General features: G+C 56.7%; 1 protein-coding gene, 1 long non-coding RNA gene and 1 other non-coding gene across 6 annotated transcripts in view; 2 read left to right on the forward strand and 1 right to left on the reverse strand.

Moving 5' to 3' along the window:
• The window catches only part of TMEM63B (transmembrane protein 63B), a 25,585-nt gene extending 8,763 nt beyond the window's left edge, over positions 1-16,822 (forward strand). For 2 of the 4 annotated variants that reach the window (XM_081518910.1, XM_081518911.1), the window contains exons 6-24: positions 1,443-1,480; positions 2,423-2,565; positions 2,664-2,715; positions 3,429-3,537; positions 4,106-4,176; positions 8,143-8,223; positions 8,680-8,803; positions 9,416-9,549; positions 9,629-9,766; positions 9,907-10,060; positions 11,436-11,542; positions 11,732-11,818; positions 11,977-12,042; positions 13,212-13,374; positions 13,968-14,073; positions 15,049-15,216; positions 15,419-15,534; positions 15,658-15,738; positions 16,005-16,822. In XM_081518910.1, the coding sequence (XP_081375036.1) occupies positions 1,443-1,480; positions 2,423-2,565; positions 2,664-2,715; positions 3,429-3,537; positions 4,106-4,176; positions 8,143-8,223; positions 8,680-8,803; positions 9,416-9,549; positions 9,629-9,766; positions 9,907-10,060; positions 11,436-11,542; positions 11,732-11,818; positions 11,977-12,042; positions 13,212-13,374; positions 13,968-14,073; positions 15,049-15,216; positions 15,419-15,534; positions 15,658-15,738; positions 16,005-16,190 (2,124 nt within the window). In that variant the 3' untranslated portion in view covers positions 16,191-16,822. Of the gene's footprint in view, positions 1-1,442; positions 1,481-2,422; positions 2,566-2,663; positions 2,716-3,428; positions 3,538-4,105; positions 4,177-8,142; positions 8,224-8,679; positions 8,810-9,415; positions 9,550-9,628; positions 9,767-9,906; positions 10,061-11,435; positions 11,543-11,731; positions 11,819-11,976; positions 12,043-13,211; positions 13,375-13,967; positions 14,074-15,048; positions 15,217-15,418; positions 15,535-15,657; positions 15,739-16,004 lie in introns of all 4 variants that reach the window. The other 2 variants (XM_081518908.1, XM_081518909.1) reach the window with 1 other exon arrangement.
• Positions 7,980-10,043, reverse strand: LOC145516927 (uncharacterized). The gene is made up of 2 exons (XR_014061864.1): positions 9,269-10,043; positions 7,980-8,375 (listed from the first exon to the last, which is right to left on the reverse strand). It is a non-coding gene; the product is annotated as an uncharacterized LOC145516927 (long non-coding RNA).
• Positions 10,809-10,915, forward strand: LOC145519220 (U6 spliceosomal RNA). The gene has a single exon (XR_014063638.1). It is a non-coding gene; the product is annotated as a U6 spliceosomal RNA (small nuclear RNA).
• Positions 16,823-19,267: the final 2,445 nt, after the last annotated feature.

The following is a 19,267-nucleotide window of genomic DNA, read 5'->3' on the forward strand; positions in this document are numbered from 1 at the left end:
TCTGTGTCCCTCTCCAGTGATCAATCCTAAGGACCTCTTTTTCCTTAGACATTTTCCTGGAAGTAATCGTGAGCCTTCCAGGCCTGTTTAGCAAAACATGCACAATCCATTGTGCTGCTCAGAGATTGCAGGCTGGTGGCCCTGGCTGTCTGGGGCCAGCTGACCCACTTGTAGGTTGGAGCTGAGGGGCGGGGCCCCTGTAGACAAGGCATGTATTTGGTGAGGCATAGCAGACCCCAGGCCCCTTTAGATCAGACCCAACACTCTGGCATTACCTGTCTGGCCACCTGTCATTCTGCCAGGGTGAGAACTCTAACCCTGGTCAGAACTCTAATCCTCAGGCTATAGGGTGGCCCTGGTCAGTCCAGTTTAGGCTGGGGGCCCCAGGAGCAGCAGCTCCTGTAGCCCCCATAGCAGAAGAAGCCTGTCAGCTTCCTGAGTTGGACTCATACTGGTAAGTGACAAAGCAGAAGTATCACCCCTCCCAGCCAGAGCTGTCCAGATGGTCCCCAGACTCAGGTGATATTGGCAACAGATAGCACGGTCCTGTATCTTGGCTGGAGGGCACTTCTCTCCCCCATCCTGTGTTATGCCTGGAAGTCTCCCAGTAAGAAGTTGGGTCAGGGTCTCTCTGCCCAGCCCTTCCCCACATAGCCCCACCCTGTCCTGAGTGGGGTCTCTGTCTGAAGACAAGCCTGGGGGCTTGAGAGCAGATCACAGCTCACAGTGACCCTGGGCTGGTCCCTCTGGGGTGTTCTTGGGGCTTCCCAGGTGCTGCTAGTGGTAAAGAACCCGCCTGCCAAGGCGGGATTCACAAAAGATGCAGGGTCGATCCCTGGGTCAGGAAGATCCTCTGGAGAAGGAAATGGCAACCCGCTCCAGTATCCTTGCTTGGAAAATTCCATGGACAGAGGAGCCCAATGGGCTACAGCCCATGGGGTCACAGAGAGGCAGACACAACTGAGCGGCTGAGCACATAGAAGGTAGGTGGCAGGACCTTGGGCAGCATGGCCCACTCGTCTGCTCTTGGCAGCCACGTTGCAGACTCTCCACATTGCAGAAGTTGCAGGTCTGAGGTCCCGTCCCCAGACCCCAACCCCCACCCATCCCCACCCTGGCCCACACAACTGCAGGACTTTTTTTCTGGTTCCGCTGCCCTCGGGTGTTTGCAAGGATGCACTCTGAGCCCAAGAGTCCACAGGTGACCCCATGTGGCCTTGGTCCTTCTTCCTCCCTGAGGGCAGGCACCTCTCCTCGCCCCTCTCTGGGATGAGCTGGTTTCTCTGGGGGCTGTGGGAGCTGTGACAAGGTGAGCCACAGCCTGGAGGTGGTCATGAGGTCGGGATCGGGTAAGGAGGGCGGCTGGGAGGGGAAGGGAGGCTCAGGGGCGGCGGGGGGTGGTGGGATGCGGACACCAGCTGACAGCCCTCTGCACCCTCCAGGGTTTCTGTTCCTGGCTGACAGCCATCTTCAGGATAAAGTAAGTGAACGGTCTTCAAGCTCTAAAGAAAGAGAGAAACAGCAGACCTGTCATCTCCCTACCAAGTCCAGAGGCCGGCATCTCTGAGGGCCTTAGCGCTCCTAGCCAAGCCAGCACCCACCTCCCTCCTCCGGGGGCCCAGGCCCCTGCTGTTCCTCTGAGCCGGGCTCACTTTACCCCCCAAAAGTCTCCTGTGCCCCCCCGCCCCTGCCTGGGGGGGACTGCTCTGCCCTCAGCTCTCCCTGCCCCTGCTGCCCTGTGCAAGCAGGGGCTGGCGCTGCCGCCTCAGCCATGTGCAGCCAGCGGGTGGGGGCAACAGGCAGGCTGGGGGCAGCCAGCCAGCTGCAGGCAGGAGCCAGTATCCAGCAGGCAGAAGTCAGGAGATGGAGCCAGAGTGCGGCAGGCAGGCAGTGAGCCTTGAGAGAGGCAGGAAGCCGGGACAGGTCAGCACCACCACCGCCCTGGCCCATAGGCCCCCAGGGCTCCCCAAATCTAAGGGGGAGCACCACTAAGGCACCACTGCTTCCCAGACCTCCCTCCGCCCTCCCGCCTCTGTCTCCTGCCACCGTCTTTGTCCACCCTCCTCGGGTTGTCCTCTCCCTTTCGTTTCTCCCCACCACTTGCTGCTCTTCCTCTCTGCAGTCTGCCTTCTTTTTCTTCTCTCTGTCTCTCTCCCCCATCCCTCTCCTCCTCCTCTCTTTTCTCTTTCCCTCCCCTTCTCCCTGCATCCTTCCTTCTCCCTCCCCTTCCCTCTCACTTCCTCCTCCCTCCCCTCCCAGGACATGGGGGACCCAGAGCCCCCCTCCCCTCTTTCAACCCCATCCTGCTGCCAGATCAGCCAGGGCCAGGGTGGACATGGGCTGGGGTGGGCCAGGGCAGATGAGCCCTGGCCCCTGCGGCGCGCTGGTCCTCACCGCATCCCCCTGTCCCCGGTGCCCGCAGGGATGACGAGATCCGGGATAAATGTGGAGGCGACGCGGTGCACTACCTGTCCTTCCAGCGGCACATCATCGGGCTGCTGGTGGCCGTGGGTGTTCTCTCTGTAGGCATCGTGCTGCCCGTCAACTTCTCAGGGGACCTGCTGGGTCAGTGAGGGCCAGGACGGGCACAGTGGGAAGAGGAGGGGACGGAAGGGGACGTGCCCTGACCCCTCCGTCATCCTCTCCCTCGTCCCACCCCCCAGAGAACAATGCCTACAGCTTCGGGAGAACCACCATTGCCAACTTGAAATCAGGGTAAGAGTGGGAAGCTGGTCAGCAAGGCCTGGGTCTGCAGGCAGAGTCTGGGCAGGAATGGGGAACGGAGGAAAAGGGGGAGGTGTTCGGAGGAGAGGTACTGAGGCTGCAGAGATGACGGTGGGGCCTTGAGGGCTTGGGATGGAGCCAGAAGGAGAGGACCCCAGGGAGGACTGGCTGGTGGTGGCTGGAGGGCAGTGTACCCAGCAGGGAGGGCGTGAAGAGATGACCTCTTGGGCACAGTGCGGTTGGAATGGGACAGTCTTGGGGTCAGAATGTGGAATGTGGGGCCTGCCTTGGGAGGGTGTCAGAAGACCCATGGCTCTAAAGGGGCCCTGTACCAGGGTTGTTGTTTTTAATACTCATTTATTTTTGACTGTGCTGGGTCTTCATCGCGGTGTGCGGGCTTTCTCTAGTTGTGGCGAGCAAGGGCTACTCTAGTTGTGCTTCTGTGGCTTCTCTCGTTGGGGAGCACAGGCTCTAGAATGTGGGCTTAGTAGGTGTGGCGCATGGGCTCAGTTGCCCTGCAGTGCCCACAGCGTGTGAAATCTTCCCAGAGCAGGGATCGAACTGTGTCCCCTGCACTGGCAGGCGGATTCTTCACCACTGGACCACTAGGGGAGTCCACCAGGGTTTCATGAACACTGGCAGGTTTAGGGTGTTTGAGAGTGTTCCCAGCCCTGGTGGCCCCACTCACCCCTCTGTCCCGCCAGGAACAACCTGCTATGGCTGCACACTTCCTTTGCCTTCCTGTACCTGCTGCTGACCGTCTACAGCATGCGCAGACACACCTCGAAAATGCGCTACAAGGAGGACGACCTGGTGAGTGTGCAGCGGAGCCAGGCCCGCCCCCAGCCCACCCTCCAGGGACTCTCCTGCTAAGTCCTAAGATGTGGTCAGCCCCTGGGTGAGGCCAGCTGGCTTTGAATACTGGCTCAGCAGCTCCTGCCGGTTAAGTCACCTCCCCCAGGCTCAGCCCCCTCCTCTGTAAGAGGTGAGAACGGTCCCTCTCCCAAGGTGGGGGATGAGGTGAGGCCATGCATAGGAGGCCCCAGGGCAGGAAATGGCTGTAGGAGTGATTGCCCCTCTTCTCCTATATTTATTCCCCAAACCAGTACTGAACACCTACTCCATGCCACCCACCGTGCTGGGGCCTCACTGAGGATCTGCAAGTAGCACCTGCTCTGCGCCCCCATAAGCCCTCAGGGAGCAAGAGGCCAGGGGGCTTTCACTCTGCTCACTGTCTGATTTCTATTAGAAACACTGCCCCCTGGCTTATCCTGAGGTCTGCTCCCACCCACCTGCCCCTCTCTGCTCCCCCGTTCCCCACCCCCTCTCTGTGTCGAGGGTCGAGCCTCAGGAAGGCAAACTGGCCCCCTTCACTCCCCAGGTGAAGCGGACTCTTTTCATCAACGGAATCTCCAAATATGCAGAGTCAGAGAAGATCAAGAAGCATTTTGAGTGAGTAGCTCCTCCCCCCTCCGCAACCCCAGGACCCGTGGACCCTTCTTTGCCTTCTTCCAGCTCCAAGAGCATTGTCGGAGGCCTCTCTCTCTGGGGGTGCTCAGGGGTTGTGGTGCAGAGTAGGGGGTTATGCTAAGGAAGAATTCTAGTAGTTGGGCTGGACTTCAGGTCCCTCAAAGAGCTGGAGAAATACTTGCCAAGTGAGTCCCTGGGCCTTTCCTCGTCCTGGCTTGAACCAGGTCATGGTTTGTTGACCCTGGGTCCATGGGCCCTTGAGGATATGGCCTTCTCAGAATTGTACATAGTGTTCTGGAGACTGTGTGCACGCGGACTGGCAGGGAGAAGGTTCTCAGCTTTCCACGCATCCTCAGGGAGCCCAAGAGAGCTGGGCTGCATGTTCTCTGAGGTGCTTTTCAGCCAGAAGTCTGTCTTAGTAAAGGGAAGGAAATCCATCTCCAGTGGCCAGAACAGTCTGTATACAGCATCTGTCCATCTGTCCACTCAGCAGATGTTCTCAGGCGCTGTTGAGGTCCATGTGGTAGCCTGGGGGCTACAGAAATGAGTGCAGGACCATTGAGTTCTCAGGGCTTCGCAGGGCAGAGGCCAGCTTTAGGGGCCAGTCCAGGGTCTGCTTAGAGATTGGTCTGGGGACAGTATTAGGAGTTGGCCGGTGGTCCTGACTAAGGCCATTGGTGGTCTGGGTCAGGGCTCAGTCTTGGTGAGGATCAGGATTTAGTGAGGTCAGTTGGCCTGGATGAGCAGTCAGTTGCTGCCCTGGATCAGGATGGGATTGGGGTCGGATCCCAGGCTCTTGTGTTACAGAATGACTGGTCTGTGACCAGGGTTTTCGAGTGAATGTTCTTTTTTATTCAACGTGCATTTATTGGTCACCTGCTGTGTGCCAGGCATAAATCAATTAGAAACAGGTCCTGCCCACCCACAGTTTACAGAACGACAGCTATAATTAGCTCATCAATCATTGGTCAGTATGAGAGAACAATTTGGGGTCCCATCTGGAGTTCAAGCTGTACTCAGCATTAGGGGGCAGGCTGGGTCAAGATTAAGGACAGTGTGTGCTGAGAATTAAGTGACATCTTAATGTTACCATCCAAATGGAGTCAGCTGTCAGCTTGTATAGACAAGTCCTTTAGTAACTTGTCTATACAAGTATCTTTTTTTTTTTTTTTAAGGAGATAGCTCTTTTTTTTTAATTGACCCTTTCTTTTACTTATGTGGGCTTCCCTTGTGGCTCAGACGGTAAAAGCACCTGCCTACAATGAGGGAGATCCGGGTTCGATCTCTGGGTCGGGAAGATCCTCTGGAGAAGGAAATGGCAACCCACTCTGGTACTCTTGCCTGGAAAATCCCATGGACAGAGGAGCCTGGTAGGCTACAGTCCATGGGGTCGCAAAGAGTCGGACACGACTGAGCGACTTGACTGACTTGACTTTTACTTATGTATTTATTCGGTTGCACGGGGTCTTAGTTGTGGTATGTGGAATCTAGTTCCCTGACCAGGGATTGAACCCGGGCCCCATGCATTGGGAGTGCAGAGTCTTAGCCACTGCACCACCAGGGAAGTCCCAATATCGGGTATCTTTTGAGCATCTTGTGTCACACTGGAGCAGGAACCTGGGGGTATGGCAGGAAACCTGCCCTCACTTGCTTGTATTCTAATAGGGAGAACCAGATGGCAAAGAAGTGAACTTGGCAGGTAGGGGTGGGTGCTTAGAAGAAAACCAGGGCAGGGAGAGGGGCAGAGGGAGGGGTCTTGGAGGGTTGCTGTTTCCGATGGAGTGGGCAGAAGGGGCTCTGACAGAGTGACCTTAGAGCAGAGCCCTGTGCACAGTGAGGGAATGAACCCTGTGAGTCGAGCATCCATGGATCCAGCACACATTTGTCACACACCTACTATGTGCTTCGTCCCAGGGGGACAAAGAAGAGCCAGACTTGAGTCATGTCCATGAGGAACTCACAGTCCAAGATATTTGTTTCAGGGGTCAGTCTGTGATATTGTTTAGGAAACAGCCCAACTAAAATTGGTGGTCGTTGGCAAAAACCATCACAATATTGTAAAGTTAATTATCCTCGCATTAAAATAAATAAATTTATTTTTTAAAATAAAAAAACTAATGGTCAGGGGGACTTCCCTGGTGGTCCAGAGGTTAAAAATCCACCTTCCAGTTCAGGGGACAGAGGTTCAATCCCTCACTGGGGAATTAAGATTCCACATGCTATGGGGCAACTAAGCCCATGCACTGTGATTAGAGAGCCCTCACACTACACTGCAACAAAGACTCGATGCAGCCAAATAAATAAAATAATGTAAAAATAAAAAATAAATAAAAATAATGTAAAAAAATTAGCGATCAGCCTATAAGCAGGGGTTGGAGAGACTGCAGTCCTCATTGGAGTTTTTAGCATCATGGTGAGCATTATTTCATTGACCCATCCATTCAGCACAGCACAGTGGGGTGTTTATTGAGCACCTACTATGTGAAGGCTGTTGACTGCGTGAGGGCTGTTGACCCAGCACCTGGGTATATGGTGCTGAGCAGGAGGCAGCCCTCGTCCTTGTGGAGCCCCTGCTATTGTCAGTATCCGCCAGGGTCTGGGTTCCAGGCCTGGGGTCTATCTGGATTGGAGAACTAACCCAGAAGAATCAGGGGATAACCTGTGTGCAAAATCAGGGAACCTGTGTGGTAGGGATAAGAGGGATTAGAGATTAGCTGGGTGAAAATAAGGACTTAGCCTGCCACAGGGCTGACAACCCTTCCAAAGATGAACCTAAAATGGTTTGAGCAACAGCAGTGTCAGGGGGCTTCTCAGGTGACACAGTGGTAAAGAATCTGCCTGCCAGTGCAGCAGAGGCAAGAGACTTGCGTTCGATCCCTGGGTGGGGAAGATCCCCTGGAGAAGGGAACGGCAACCCACTCCAGTATTCTTGCCTGGGAAATCCCACGGACAGAGCAGCCTGACATGCTGTAGTCCATGGGGTCGCAATGTGTTGGACACAACTGAGCACACACCCACTATTCTTATCCTATATCCAGTGTCAGGGGAAGAGTCCGGAGCCTCCTGGGAAGTGCCTTTCAAGGACACCATCCCAGATTTAAGTTCCCAAATTCTCATGGGTTTGTGAGGTCCATCTTGTTACTTTAGAATCATGTCTCCACATTTTTAACACTTGGTATTTCCTTCTTTAAATATTAAACAAGCCAAAAAAAGGCAGGACCTCTGTCTAGATTAGGGATTAGGATCAGGGAGCAGTGTGTTATCAGGATGAAAAAGGAAGTGTTCTTCCATGCAGACTCTAAGCCTCCCTGAAGCCCTGCTGGGTACCAGCTACTGAAGAGTCTGTCTGGTCAGTCTCAAGTCAAGGTGGAGTCAACCTGGGCTCATGGTTAGAGGGTCAGTCTTGGGTCTGGGTTATGGGTCAGTTGGGTCGGGATAATGGATCAGTCTCTGGTCAGTGTTTAGAGGTCCATCTCAGGTCAGGTTTCAGGATCAACCTCTGGTCATTTTTGCGCCAGAGACCATTCTGTAGCCTGGGGCTGTGGGTTGGTTAGGATCAGTCGATGGTCAAGGCTAAGTGTTAAACTGTCACCAGGTCTCCTGGGAACAGGGTTAAGTGCACAACCGTGACTAAAGGCAGTTTCTCTCCACATAAAGTCCCCAGCCCCAGACAAGCATCAGACCACAACTGTGGTGTCCCCGGCACCCTGTGAGTATGCGCTCTCATCTGGGTCCGTGCCCAGGCTTACCTGTGCACACTCCCCCCACTCGGATAAACAGAAGGAGCAATTTCAAAGTTTTATTCTCTGGAACCGTCGGCTTTGCAGACTCAGAAAGAGGGAGCTTGAATTGGGGCTGTGTGTCTTGAAGGTGATGGGGTCATGGAGGAAAGTTGGGGACAAGGCGGGGCAGGGTCCCTGCCGAGGGTGACGGTGGACTATGTTTCAGGGAGGCCTATCCCAACTGCACGGTTCTGGAAGCCCGCCCGTGTTACAACGTGGCTCGTCTGATGTTCCTCGATGCAGAGAGGTAGTGGGGCTGGGGGTGGGAGGGCAACATCCTAGGGCCCCCTGCCCACCGTGGGGGGCATCTTGGCTGCCACTCAGGAGTCTGGCTCCCCTTCCAGTTGTTTCCCAGGGCATTTGATTTTAATTCACCCCGGAGCACCTGTCAGTTCAGCTCTGGAAAGAGCAAGTCCTGGAGGTTAGAGGAAGGGGTTCCACTGCCCCCCCCCCCATTTGAAGACGTACCCTTCCTCTGCTACAGTGTGAGAAATTTAGGCTATGGGAAGAACTTCTGGCCCTCAGGGCATGGTGGGGAGACCCTGGACTGGGGACATGTCTGAACCATGCACCTTGAACAAACCCAAGAGCCCAGTGGCTCTTGTCGTTGGGGAGTGGACTCCATGACCCCCGAGCTGGGCCACTACCCATCCTCCAGCAGACCCAGCTGGGCGGTGGGTGACCAGGCGCCTGGGTCCCACAGAAAGAAGGCCGAGCGGGGGAAACTCTACTTCACAAACCTCCAGAGCAAGGACAACGTCCCCACCATGATCAACCCCAAGCCCTGTGGCCATCTCTGCTGCTGCGTGGTGCGCGGCTGCGAGCAGGTATGGGTCATCCTGGGCTCGGCTCAGGCCTCAGGGCCCCCCAGCTCCGGATGGCTAGGGGAGGATGGGAGGTCCTGGGGAGGTAGGTCACAGCGGAGACGGATGCACCCCCCAGTTAGGCCTGTCCTGCAACCTCAGAACACCCACCCACACACAAGCAGGCCTTGCACATAAATACCCCAAGGTCAAGAGGTCCCCAGAGGAAGCAGAGCTGGAGTGAGGACCACAGGTAGGGCAGCCCCTCCCTCAGCACGTCCCCATCTGTTCCTGCATCCTGGAAGCCCTAGTCCCGCTGTTGAGTCTGTTCCCTATAACTATAGCAACCAAGTTTTCAAAACCCAAATCAGAAGAGATCAGCCAAGAGGCCAGCTTGCTGAATTTACTAGCTCCTTGGCTTTCAGCAAGTTTCTGGACCGCTCCGTGCCTCAGTTTCCTCATCTGTAATACAGGGCTACTTGTACCCACCTCTCAGGGTGCTTGTGAGGAGAAGCGAGTGAACGGAGTGCTTAAGGCAGTGTCCAGGCTGCAGTCGGCTCCGGGCGGGGCCTGCTGGGTGAAGGGAGGGGACGGGTGGCTTGACCAAGGCCCCACCTCGCCCATCCGTCCTGGCAGGTGGAGGCCATCGAGTACTACACGAAGCTGGAGCAGAAGCTGAAGGAGGACTACAAGCGGGAGAAGGAGAAAGTGAACGAGAAGCCCCTCGGCATGGCCTTCGTCACCTTCCACAACGAGACCATCACGGCTATGTGAGCCCCACCCGCCCGCCCCAGCCCCGAGGGACCGGCTGGGGCTCTGGGTCCCCGGTAACCGTGCCCCCCTCCCCAGCATCCTGAAGGACTTCAACGTGTGTAAGTGCCAGGGCTGCACGTGCCGCGGGGAGCCCCGCTCCTCGTCCTGCAGCGAGTCTCTACACATCTCCAACTGGACAGTGTCCTACGCCCCCGACCCCCAGAACATCTACTGGTGAGCAGAGGGGGATGGCGCTGGGGTGGTTCCGTGGGGCCAGAAGGGGCCACAGTGGGGCACGGGAGGAGGGGAGGTCCAAGGTGCCTCTGGGGTCGGGTCAGGCGTCCAGCCCCAGAGTGACGCCTCCACCCTCCCAGGGAGCACCTCTCCATCCGCGGCTTCATCTGGTGGCTCCGCTGCCTGGTCATCAATGTCGTCCTCTTCATCCTGCTCTTCTTCCTCACCACCCCGGCCATCATCATCACCACCATGGACAAGTTCAATGTCACCAAGCCTGTGGAGTACCTCAATGTAAGGTCCACACCCCAACCCTCTACACGGTGCGCCAAGACACAGACCCCAGGCCCCCGACCCCCACTGGCCAGGGCAAGTGAGGGACGTGGAACCAACCTCCGTCCTGCCCAGCCAAGCCCTTGTCCTGCTTTTCCAGCGCAGCCCTGCTAAGAAGGTCCTACACGACCGTGGGCTGCAGCCCCCTCTGTGCTCCTCCCTCGGGCTCCCTGCCACCTTTCACCAGGAGAGGCCTCCCTCACACTCACCTAGAGGGGCTCCCCAGGAAGAGAGAGCCGGGGTCCATCCCTGACTAATCATGTGACCTCAAACCAGGTCCTTCTCCACTCAATCTCTCCAACCAAAGCATGAAGGGCCAGACCAGATCTTTGGCCTCCAAACTTGGATTCTGATGCCCTTTATCCAAAGAAATCTTACATGAAACTCAGTGTGGAAAAGCAGGGTCACTCAGATGGCAGTGGTGGTGGTGGTGGGTAGGGGGAGCTTCTGCTGCTCTGTTCTCACGCCCCCTACAAGCCTCCTGGGAACCTCAAAGTTCACGAGAAGGCACTTTGGAAATCACTGGGTGATAATAGCATAACAGATAAGACCCAGGCTGCCTGGTTTCAAATCCACCCCCCCCAACCGGACTTCTTACTATTTCATTTATTGAATCTCATTTTGCCTCAGGTTACTCATTTTTAAAATGAGGTAATATCATTATTGTAAGAATTAATGCATGAAAAGCACATGATCAAGAAAAAGTCCAGTGCTCGCTTTGGCAGCACATATACTAAAATTGGAACGATACAGAGAAGATTAGCATGGCCCCTGCGCAAGGATGACATGCAAATTTGTGAAGCGTTCCATATTTTTATATTTTCTGTTGCCTAAAAAAAAAAAAGAAAAAGTCCATCATCAGTGCTCGGCACATAGTAGGTGTTCAGAAATGCTAACTACTAATACAGTTCACACAGGGGTTGTACAGATGGCCCTGGCCCCCAGAGGCTCTGGGCTTATTCATTCATTTGGCTGCGTCGGGTCTTTGTTGTGGCACGCTGGAGCTTCATCGCGTCACGCGGGGTCTTTCGTTGCGGTGCGCAGATTCTCTAGTTGTGGCACTCGCTCTCCAGAGCATGCAGGCTTTTAGTTCCTCTGAGGCGTGTGGGATATTCGTTCGCCAGTCAGGGATTGAACTTGCTACCCCTGCACTGCAAGGCGTGGTGGGACTTCCCCCTAGGGAAGTCCCAATGTTCTGGACTTCCGATGAGGCCCTGGGGGCTGGGGTGGGGTGGGGGGGCCCAGGGCTCAGTGGAGGAGGGGGGCAGGTAAGCCTCGTCAGCTGGGCCCACTAGACCGCCCCTGCCTGACGCATCTGCCCCACTGCCCTCTGCAGAACCCCATCATCACGCAGTTCTTCCCCACGCTGCTGCTGTGGTGCTTCTCGGCCCTGCTCCCCACCATCGTCTACTACTCTGCCTTCTTCGAAGCCCACTGGACACGGTGAGACCCCCCCCACACACACACACACAGCGCGCACTCCTGGGCAGACACCCTCCACCTTCAGACTCCCCACCCCAGCAGTCCCAGCGCTGGCAGCGGAGGGCTGGGGATCCTCCCGGGACCGCAGGAGCTTGGGGGAGCAGGCACGGGACCGGCTCGCCTGACCTCTGCCCCCCCCCGCCCCCCCAGCTCCGGGGAGAACAGGACCACCATGCACAAGTGCTATACCTTCCTCATCTTCATGGTTCTGCTCCTGCCCTCGCTGGGACTGAGCAGGTGGGTTTCGGAGGAAGGGGTGGGAGCCGGGGCGGGGGACGGCGAGAGGGGGAGCAGCCAGGGGCCCCAGGTCTGGGGCACGTCCTCGGAGCTCCTGGGTGGGACGCTCCCTCCTCTGGTGTTCTGGACGCCTCCATCTCCTCCCCTCCACTCCCCAGCCTGGACCTCTTCTTCCGCTGGCTCTTTGACAAGAAATTCTTGGCTGAGGCAGCCATCCGGTTTGAGTGAGTGACAAGGGTCCCCAGGGAAGGAGACAAGATTAGGGGGGTGGGTATTACCCCATGGGTGGGTGGAGCAAAGCACCCACCCCTGCGGTGGGGAGGAGGAGGGGCTTATATCACGGTCAGGCGGGGTCATCCCAAAGGTCGCCCCCACAGGCTGTCTTGGGTGCATACATGGGATGTCCGTGGGTCTGTGCTGGGAACCTCTCTGGATTCTGAGGTCAGCCTTGGTGTATTTGGGGCTTTCGGGCCTACACTCGGGTGGGGTTCTATGGTGGGCTTTGGGGCTTGTATCCCGGGACTAACTGTGGGAGCTGGAGCTTCACTCAGGGGGTTTGGAAAGGTCTATAATGGGGTCTTGGTTGTGCTCTGGGAGTGATGTGAGGGTTCCTAGGGGACTCCCTAAAGGTCTCAGGTGCCACCCCTTTGAGTCTCTGGAAGGCTCTTGGGCTCACACCTCACTCAAAATGACCATGGAGGACTCTGGGGCTCACACCTTGGGGTGCTTCTGGGGCACAAGCTCTGGGAACACCACTGAAGTCTCAGGCTGGTACCCAGAGGTGTGACTGTGCAGTTCTCTATGGGACCCCTTCCCTGGGAATCTCTGTGAGGGGGTCTTGGGGGACACGTGCCATGGCTGTTTATGTGGGAGCAGGCTCTAGGGGTCTTGCTCTAGGCCATCTGTAGTTACCTTGGGCGCACATTTAGGGTATCGTGGGTACCGACAAAGGTCCCTGGGCTCCTGCCCTCTGAAGACTTCTGGGGGAGGGTCTCCGGAGCTTGAGTTCTGGAGGTGTCAGAGGCTCATACTCTGGGGGTTACTCTGGGTTAAATTAAGATCTAAGGCAGGGAACCTTTGGGGTGTTCCTGGGGCTCACAGGGAGGGGTTTGGCCATGGAGATCTCCAGAATCATACCCTGAACACTGGTCTCCTTAGGGGTCTCTAGCACTCTGTCCAGGGGTCTTTATGTGGCACAAGTTCTAGGGGTGCCTCTGGGCTCACACACACTGAGGTTATCTTCGGCAGGGGGCCCTGAGACATGGGTGCTTTGAGGGCTCAGCTGGAGGGTCCACGTGGAAAAAGGCACCTTGGGGGTGCTGGCACACTGGCAGTGGGCAGGGGGCCTCTGGGTCCCCCAAGAGTGCAGAGCTGGAGCACCTGGTGCCCGCAGGTGCGTGTTCCTGCCCGACAACGGCGCCTTCTTCGTGAACTACGTCATTGCCTCCGCCTTTATCGGCAACGCCATGGACCTGCTGCGCATCCCGGGCCTGCTCATGTACATGATCCGGCTCTGCCTGGCGCGCTCGGCCGCCGAGAGGCGCAACGTGAAGCGGGTAGGGCCGCCCGGGGCAGCCGCGGCCCGCACAGCACCCCCTGGTGGCCAAACCAGAAACTGCAGCAGCCGTGCTAGAGTGTGGGGTCCCCAGGGGGCCGGGACCTGGGGAGCCGCGTTCCATGGCCCTCAGTCTCCCCCTTCCCGTCTGGGGCCTCAGTTTTCCTGTGCGTACAGTGACATAGCGTAGCCAACCCTAAAGGCCCCTCCAGTTCTGGCAGTCTAGTGTTCTGTGATGGGAACTGGGGGAGGTCTGGATCTAGACCCAGGGTCCCTCTGCCTTAATCCCACACAGAAGGCTCTGGGCATCCAATTCCCAAGCCCACCAACCCGCCAGCCCCTCATCCCTCGAAGGCCCCTCCCCAGCCCCCATCACCGTACCCACCCTGACCTCTGTCTCAGCCACAGCCCCTCTCTCTCCATCGGCTTTGCCCTGCCCTGCCCTGGACGCTGGGTTCCCTTCCCACCCCTGGCTTCTTTCCTGGCCCCAGAGTTCCTGTCCCTTTCCCTCCTCCCACCTGCCTGAGCCCCTCCAGTCTTCCCCTCCCCTCCCCTCCCCTCCCTGAGCGACCCTCCTGCCCATCTCCCCCCCAGCATCAGGCCTACGAGTTCCAGTTTGGCGCAGCCTACGCTTGGATGATGTGCGTCTTCACGGTGGTCATGACCTACAGTATCACCTGCCCCATCATCGTGCCCTTCGGTAGGCACCGCCGCGCCGGGACCTGGGCCCTGCTCGGGGGGACCCAGGACCTCTCCCGCTCCACTCTAGCAAGGCAGGCCACCAGAGTGGACAGGGCCCCGGCTGGGAGACCGGCCCCTCGGGCCTCCCGCCTGGTCCCTGGCTCAATCTGGGGCTCGGCCTCGGGGGGAGGAGGGTAAAGCCATCTCAGCTCAGGCTGGCTGTGTCCCTGGGCCACATCTCCCCAACACGGCCATATTCCCTCACCCCAGTGCCTTCACGCAAGTGGGTATACTTAGACACAGATCACATGCCCACTGAGGAGTCCACGTGCACACACAGTCATGCACAGGATCCACGGGCACACTTGTACACAGCCCTGTACACTCAGGAAAAACCTTTGAGTTTCAGGGAGGGTTTGGGTCCTTACCGCTCATGGAAATACCCTGCTGTGGCTGCACCATGTGACCTCGGCAAGTCCCTCTTCTTTCTGAAAAAATTAAGCAAAGTTTCTCTTCACCCCCATCATTCCCCCCATCTGTCCTTTTCCCCCCAACTAACACCCTAATCTGTTCACATCCCTCCCTGGTTACTGAAGACTCCAGACTCCCAAACTAACCACCTTGTCCCCATTTGAAACACCCCATTCCCTCAGCCTCCAGGAAGAGAGACTTTACCACCTAACTTACACTCTTCTGTTTAGGGTCAGGGATAGGAAAAAAAAACATGCAGGAGGGTGCTTTCTGACCAAAGCCAGTAGATTTCTAACAGGGAATTCCTGGTGAGGGGCTGCAGACTGAGGGGCTTGAAGCAGGGGAAGCTGGGGTTCCGTGGTCCTGTGAGGGGCTTGGGGCTCTATTCTCTACTGGGCCTGGGGCAGAAGCAGCGGGGCGCCAGCCCTCCGGTGACCTTGAAAGGCCCGGGACAAGCCGTGACAGACACACGCAGGCCCAGCAGCACTGGTTCCGAGGTCAGGGCCCGTGTGGCTTCCCCCAGGGCTCATGTACATGCTGCTGAAGCACCTGGTAGACAGGTACAATCTCTACTACGCCTACCTGCCGGCCAAGCTGGACAAGAAGATCCACTCTGGGGCCGTCAACCAGGTGGTGGCCGCACCCATCCTCTGCCTCTTCTGGCTGCTGTTCTTCTCCACCATGCGCACGGGTGAGGGCCGCCCCCACCCTCGGGGGCCGGGGAGACTCCCACCAGGGTCCAGGCAGAGGCCCCGGGGGGTCGCAGGCTGGGGGCCTAGGAGAAGCCACAGCATGTAGAAGCATGGGACTGCGTTCAGGAGGGAGCAGAAGCCCCTGGGTGGGGCGCCTGGAGGAGAGGTCGCAGCCCTTTCTCTGCCCTTCCCCCCCCCCAGGGTTTCTAGCCCCCACGTCCATGTTCACATTCGTCGTCCTGGTGATCACCATTGTCGTCTGTCTCTGCCACGTCTGCTTCGGACACTTCAAATACCTCAGTGCCCACAACTACAAGGTGGGTCGGGGTGGGGGCAGAGAGGCGGCCCAGGGCGGAATCCACGGGCTGGGGGGGGGAGAGTGGGAAGCTGAGGGCAAGAGCCTCCCCGCTTACCCGCTGACTCATTCTGGGCCCCTCAAGATTGAGCACACGGAGACAGATTCCGTGGACCCCAGAAGCAATGGACGGCCCCCCAATGCTGCCGCTGTCCCCAAATCTGCGGTGAGTGCCCCCCGCCCCCACGGCCAAGCACGGAGAAGCAGGGCTTCCCCACGAAGCTGGGTGTCCTGTCAGTCATCCAGGAACTGGGGAGCTTGTCCCAGAGCCCAGGGGTGGGGATCTGGTTCCACCAGGTGGGGGCTCTGCTCCATGTCCCCCCCTGGAAGGAGCTTGCCACCCCTCCCCCAAAGTCCGGGAGACCCTCCTCCCCCTTCCCCACGAGGGGCCCGCTGTCCACGCTCACACCCCGCCCCCTTCTCCCCCTTCAGAAATACATCGCTCAGGTGCTGCAGGACTCAGAAGTTGACGGGGACGGGGGTCCCGGGAGCTCGGGGGACGAGCCCCCGTCATCCTCCTCCCAAGACGAGGAGCTGCTGATGCAGCCTGACGGCCTCACGGACACAGACTTCCAGTCTTGTGAGGACAGCCTCATAGAGAACGAGATCCGCCAGTAAGGGAAGGGAGGGCCCTGGCGGCCACGCCCTGCCCCCGCCCGCCCGGCCCCCCACGGACACTAAAAAAAAAAAACGCTAATAATTTATTAGATCTAAAGCCACTTCCTTCCCCATGCCCTGCTTTCATTAAGGTATTTAAGCCTGGGGACTTAACCGCTCTCTCCGCCACCACGGAGGGAGGGTGGGTGGGTGGGAACTCCCCCCCAACCTCAGTGAGGAGAGCCCCGAGCCGGCCCCGGGGCAAAGAGGGGTGTGGACAGGGTTCCCCCAGATCAGTACCCCCCTGGGCTAGTAGGATGATCAGGAGAGGGTTAATGAGAGCCAAGAGGGGTACCTGGTGCCATGGCTGGAGACCTGGTGGGGGCAGACGGACCAGGGGCTGCCCCCCCCAGTTCTTACCCCCCCTCCCCCCAAGTCCCCCTGGGATCTAGCACCCCAGGGAAGTGGAGCCTCCAGCCCCTACGGGGTTGCATGAGAGGGGAGGGGGTGCTGAGTGGGAGAAAAGAGTCCAGCCCTGAGCCAGGGGGACTGACCTGGGGGTGGGGGGTGGGCATGGCTGACACTGGAAAATGGGATTTTGCACTGGTTTTTTTTTTTTTTTTTTTTCCTTTAAAATAAAAATGAAAAGAAAAGCTCTGCAGCGGGTGTCTGATTTTTGTGTTGCTGCCCTGGACTCGTGGCTGGGGTCCAACCACTTTCTCTTGGTCTGGAGGACCTGCAAGATCAGCATCCCTACATGACCTGGGCAAGAGACTTCCTGTGTGGAGTTGCAGCATCTCCATCAGGGAGAGGAGAGGGTAGCGGCAGGGGCATGCTGTGTTCACCATTCCAATCTCCCCACCACCCTTCCCTTGCACCCAGTCCCCCCTCCCTGCCCCCTGCCACCTGCCCTGAGGAAATTGTGGGACCTTTCAGACTGGGGAACAGGGACCTGGGCCCACACTCTGAACCACCAAGACCCACACAAATAGGACACAGATTCAGGGGAGAAAGGCCAGGGAGAGCCACAGATTCCACGCTGGTCCAGGAAGTCTTCCTGGAGGGGGAAGATCCCAGGACAGCTGCTTCCAAAAAGATTCTTAGCGGGCTGTTCTGGAGGAGGAAAAGCAAGAAAATAGAGCCACAGGAAGAGACCAAATACTGTCATTCTTACTTGTCATTGTTGATGCCAGTTACCAAGTGGTTGTTATGTGCCTGAAATTACGCTAAGTGACTTCTATGCTTCTTAAAGGATTTATTCAGAGTTTGCTGTGAGGTCAGGTATGGGTTTGCTGTTAGAGTTGTATGAGATAATATATGTCAGATGCCCACTTGGCCCAGCGCCTAGCACAAGGTAAACACCCCATAAATGTCAGCTGTAATTAATACTATGCTCGTTAATAGGACCTACAAAGCAGGTGTGGTTTTCCTCGTTTATGGGAAAGGATTCCGGCTCAGAGAGGGTGTGGGGTTTGCCCAAGGATACCAGACTGGGAGGGAGCTTGGAAATGTTCTCCTGAGCGTCTCAGTGAACTGGCCCCCAGCCCATCTGTCCCTTCCCCAGTAGTGCCACCAGACCCTCCAGTTCAAAGCTGATCCATCCTCTAAGATCCAACTCAAATTCACCTTCTCTAGCAAATTTCCCATGAGCATTCTGCTCCACACCCCCTCCAGAGGCCCTCAGTGGGTGCAGCGTGTACAACAGGAGCCAGAGGACCTGGACTCCAGTCCTGGTTCTGTCCCTCACTCGCTGTGCATCCCCAGGGGAGCTGTCTCTCCTCTCTGAATCTGTGTCCTCATCAGTAAACTCAGAGAGCATGACCAGGTGACCCCTAAGGCCCTGAAGTATCCTCTTACACACCTGCCACCCACTGCCCACCAGCAGGACCCAGAAAGCAAGAATGCAAGTCAAATAACTCCCAGAGGGGAGAAGAGACCTCAGAGGAGGCGGAGAAGGAGGAAGAAATGAGTACCTCAAGGGCCTGCAGACTGTCACCAAGAAATGGCTAACAGTGAGGACAGCAAACAGTGGAAAGCCTGATAAAGACTGCCTGTGTGTCCTGGATGTCAGATCCGCAAACTTGGGAAATGTGAACCCCAGGGGTATCCCAAAGTCCTGAGGCCGGAGCTGCTGCTGGGCCAAGGGTTTGGGGAAACCAACCAGCCAGCTGCTGGATGAGCAGAAATTGGCTGAGTTTCCAGCAGGGGCGCAGTTTCCAGCGGTCTCCTGAGGCTGCAAAGGGCATCTCACCCTTGATCCTTCCGTCAAACCATCCTGAGGATCTACTATGCACCGGTGACACAGTGAGGGGCAAGGCTGCCTCCTGGGCATCCACAACCCAGAGGACAAGACAGAGATGGGGCGCTCACTAGGTCTAGCACTAGGTCTAGTACTTTCTATGAGTGACCTCAGAGATAACTGGGTTCCGTTCCAGGCCACCACAATAAAGCAAATATCACAGTAAATCAAATCATGAATTTGGGTTCCCAGTGCACAGGCTGTATATTGTCACCCTGCTTATTTAACTTATATGCAGAGTACATCATGAGAAACGCTGGGCTGGAAGAAGCACAAGCTGGAATCAAGATTGCCAGGAGAAATATCAATAACCTCAGATATGCAGATGACATCACCTTTATGGCAGAAAGTGAAGAGGAACTGAAGAGCCTCTTGATGAAAGTGAAAGAGGAGAGTGAAAAATCTGGCTTAAAACTCAACATTCAAAAAACTAAGATCATGGCATCCAGTCCCATCACTTCATGGCAAATAGATGGGGAAACAATGGAAACAGTGACACTTTCTTTTCTTGGGCTCCAAAATCACTGCAGCCATGAAATTAAGACACTTGCTCCTTGGAAGAAAAGCTGTGACCAGCCAAGACAGCATATTAAAAAGCAGAGATATTACTTTGCCAACAAAGGTCTATCTAGTCAAAGCTATGGTTTTTCCAGTTGTCATGTACAGGTGTGAGAGCTGGACCATAAAGAAAGCTGATGCTTTTGAACTGTGGTGTTGGAGAAGACTCTTGAGAGTCCCTTGGACTGCAAGGAGAACAAACCAGTCAATCCTAAAGGAAATCAGGCTTGAATATTCATTG

The sequence above is a fragment of the Giraffa tippelskirchi genome, chromosome 8 (assembly GCF_054371585.1).
Source record: "Giraffa tippelskirchi isolate mGirTip1 chromosome 8, T2T-mGirTip1v1.2.pri, whole genome shotgun sequence".
NCBI lineage: Eukaryota > Metazoa > Chordata > Mammalia > Artiodactyla > Giraffidae > Giraffa > Giraffa tippelskirchi.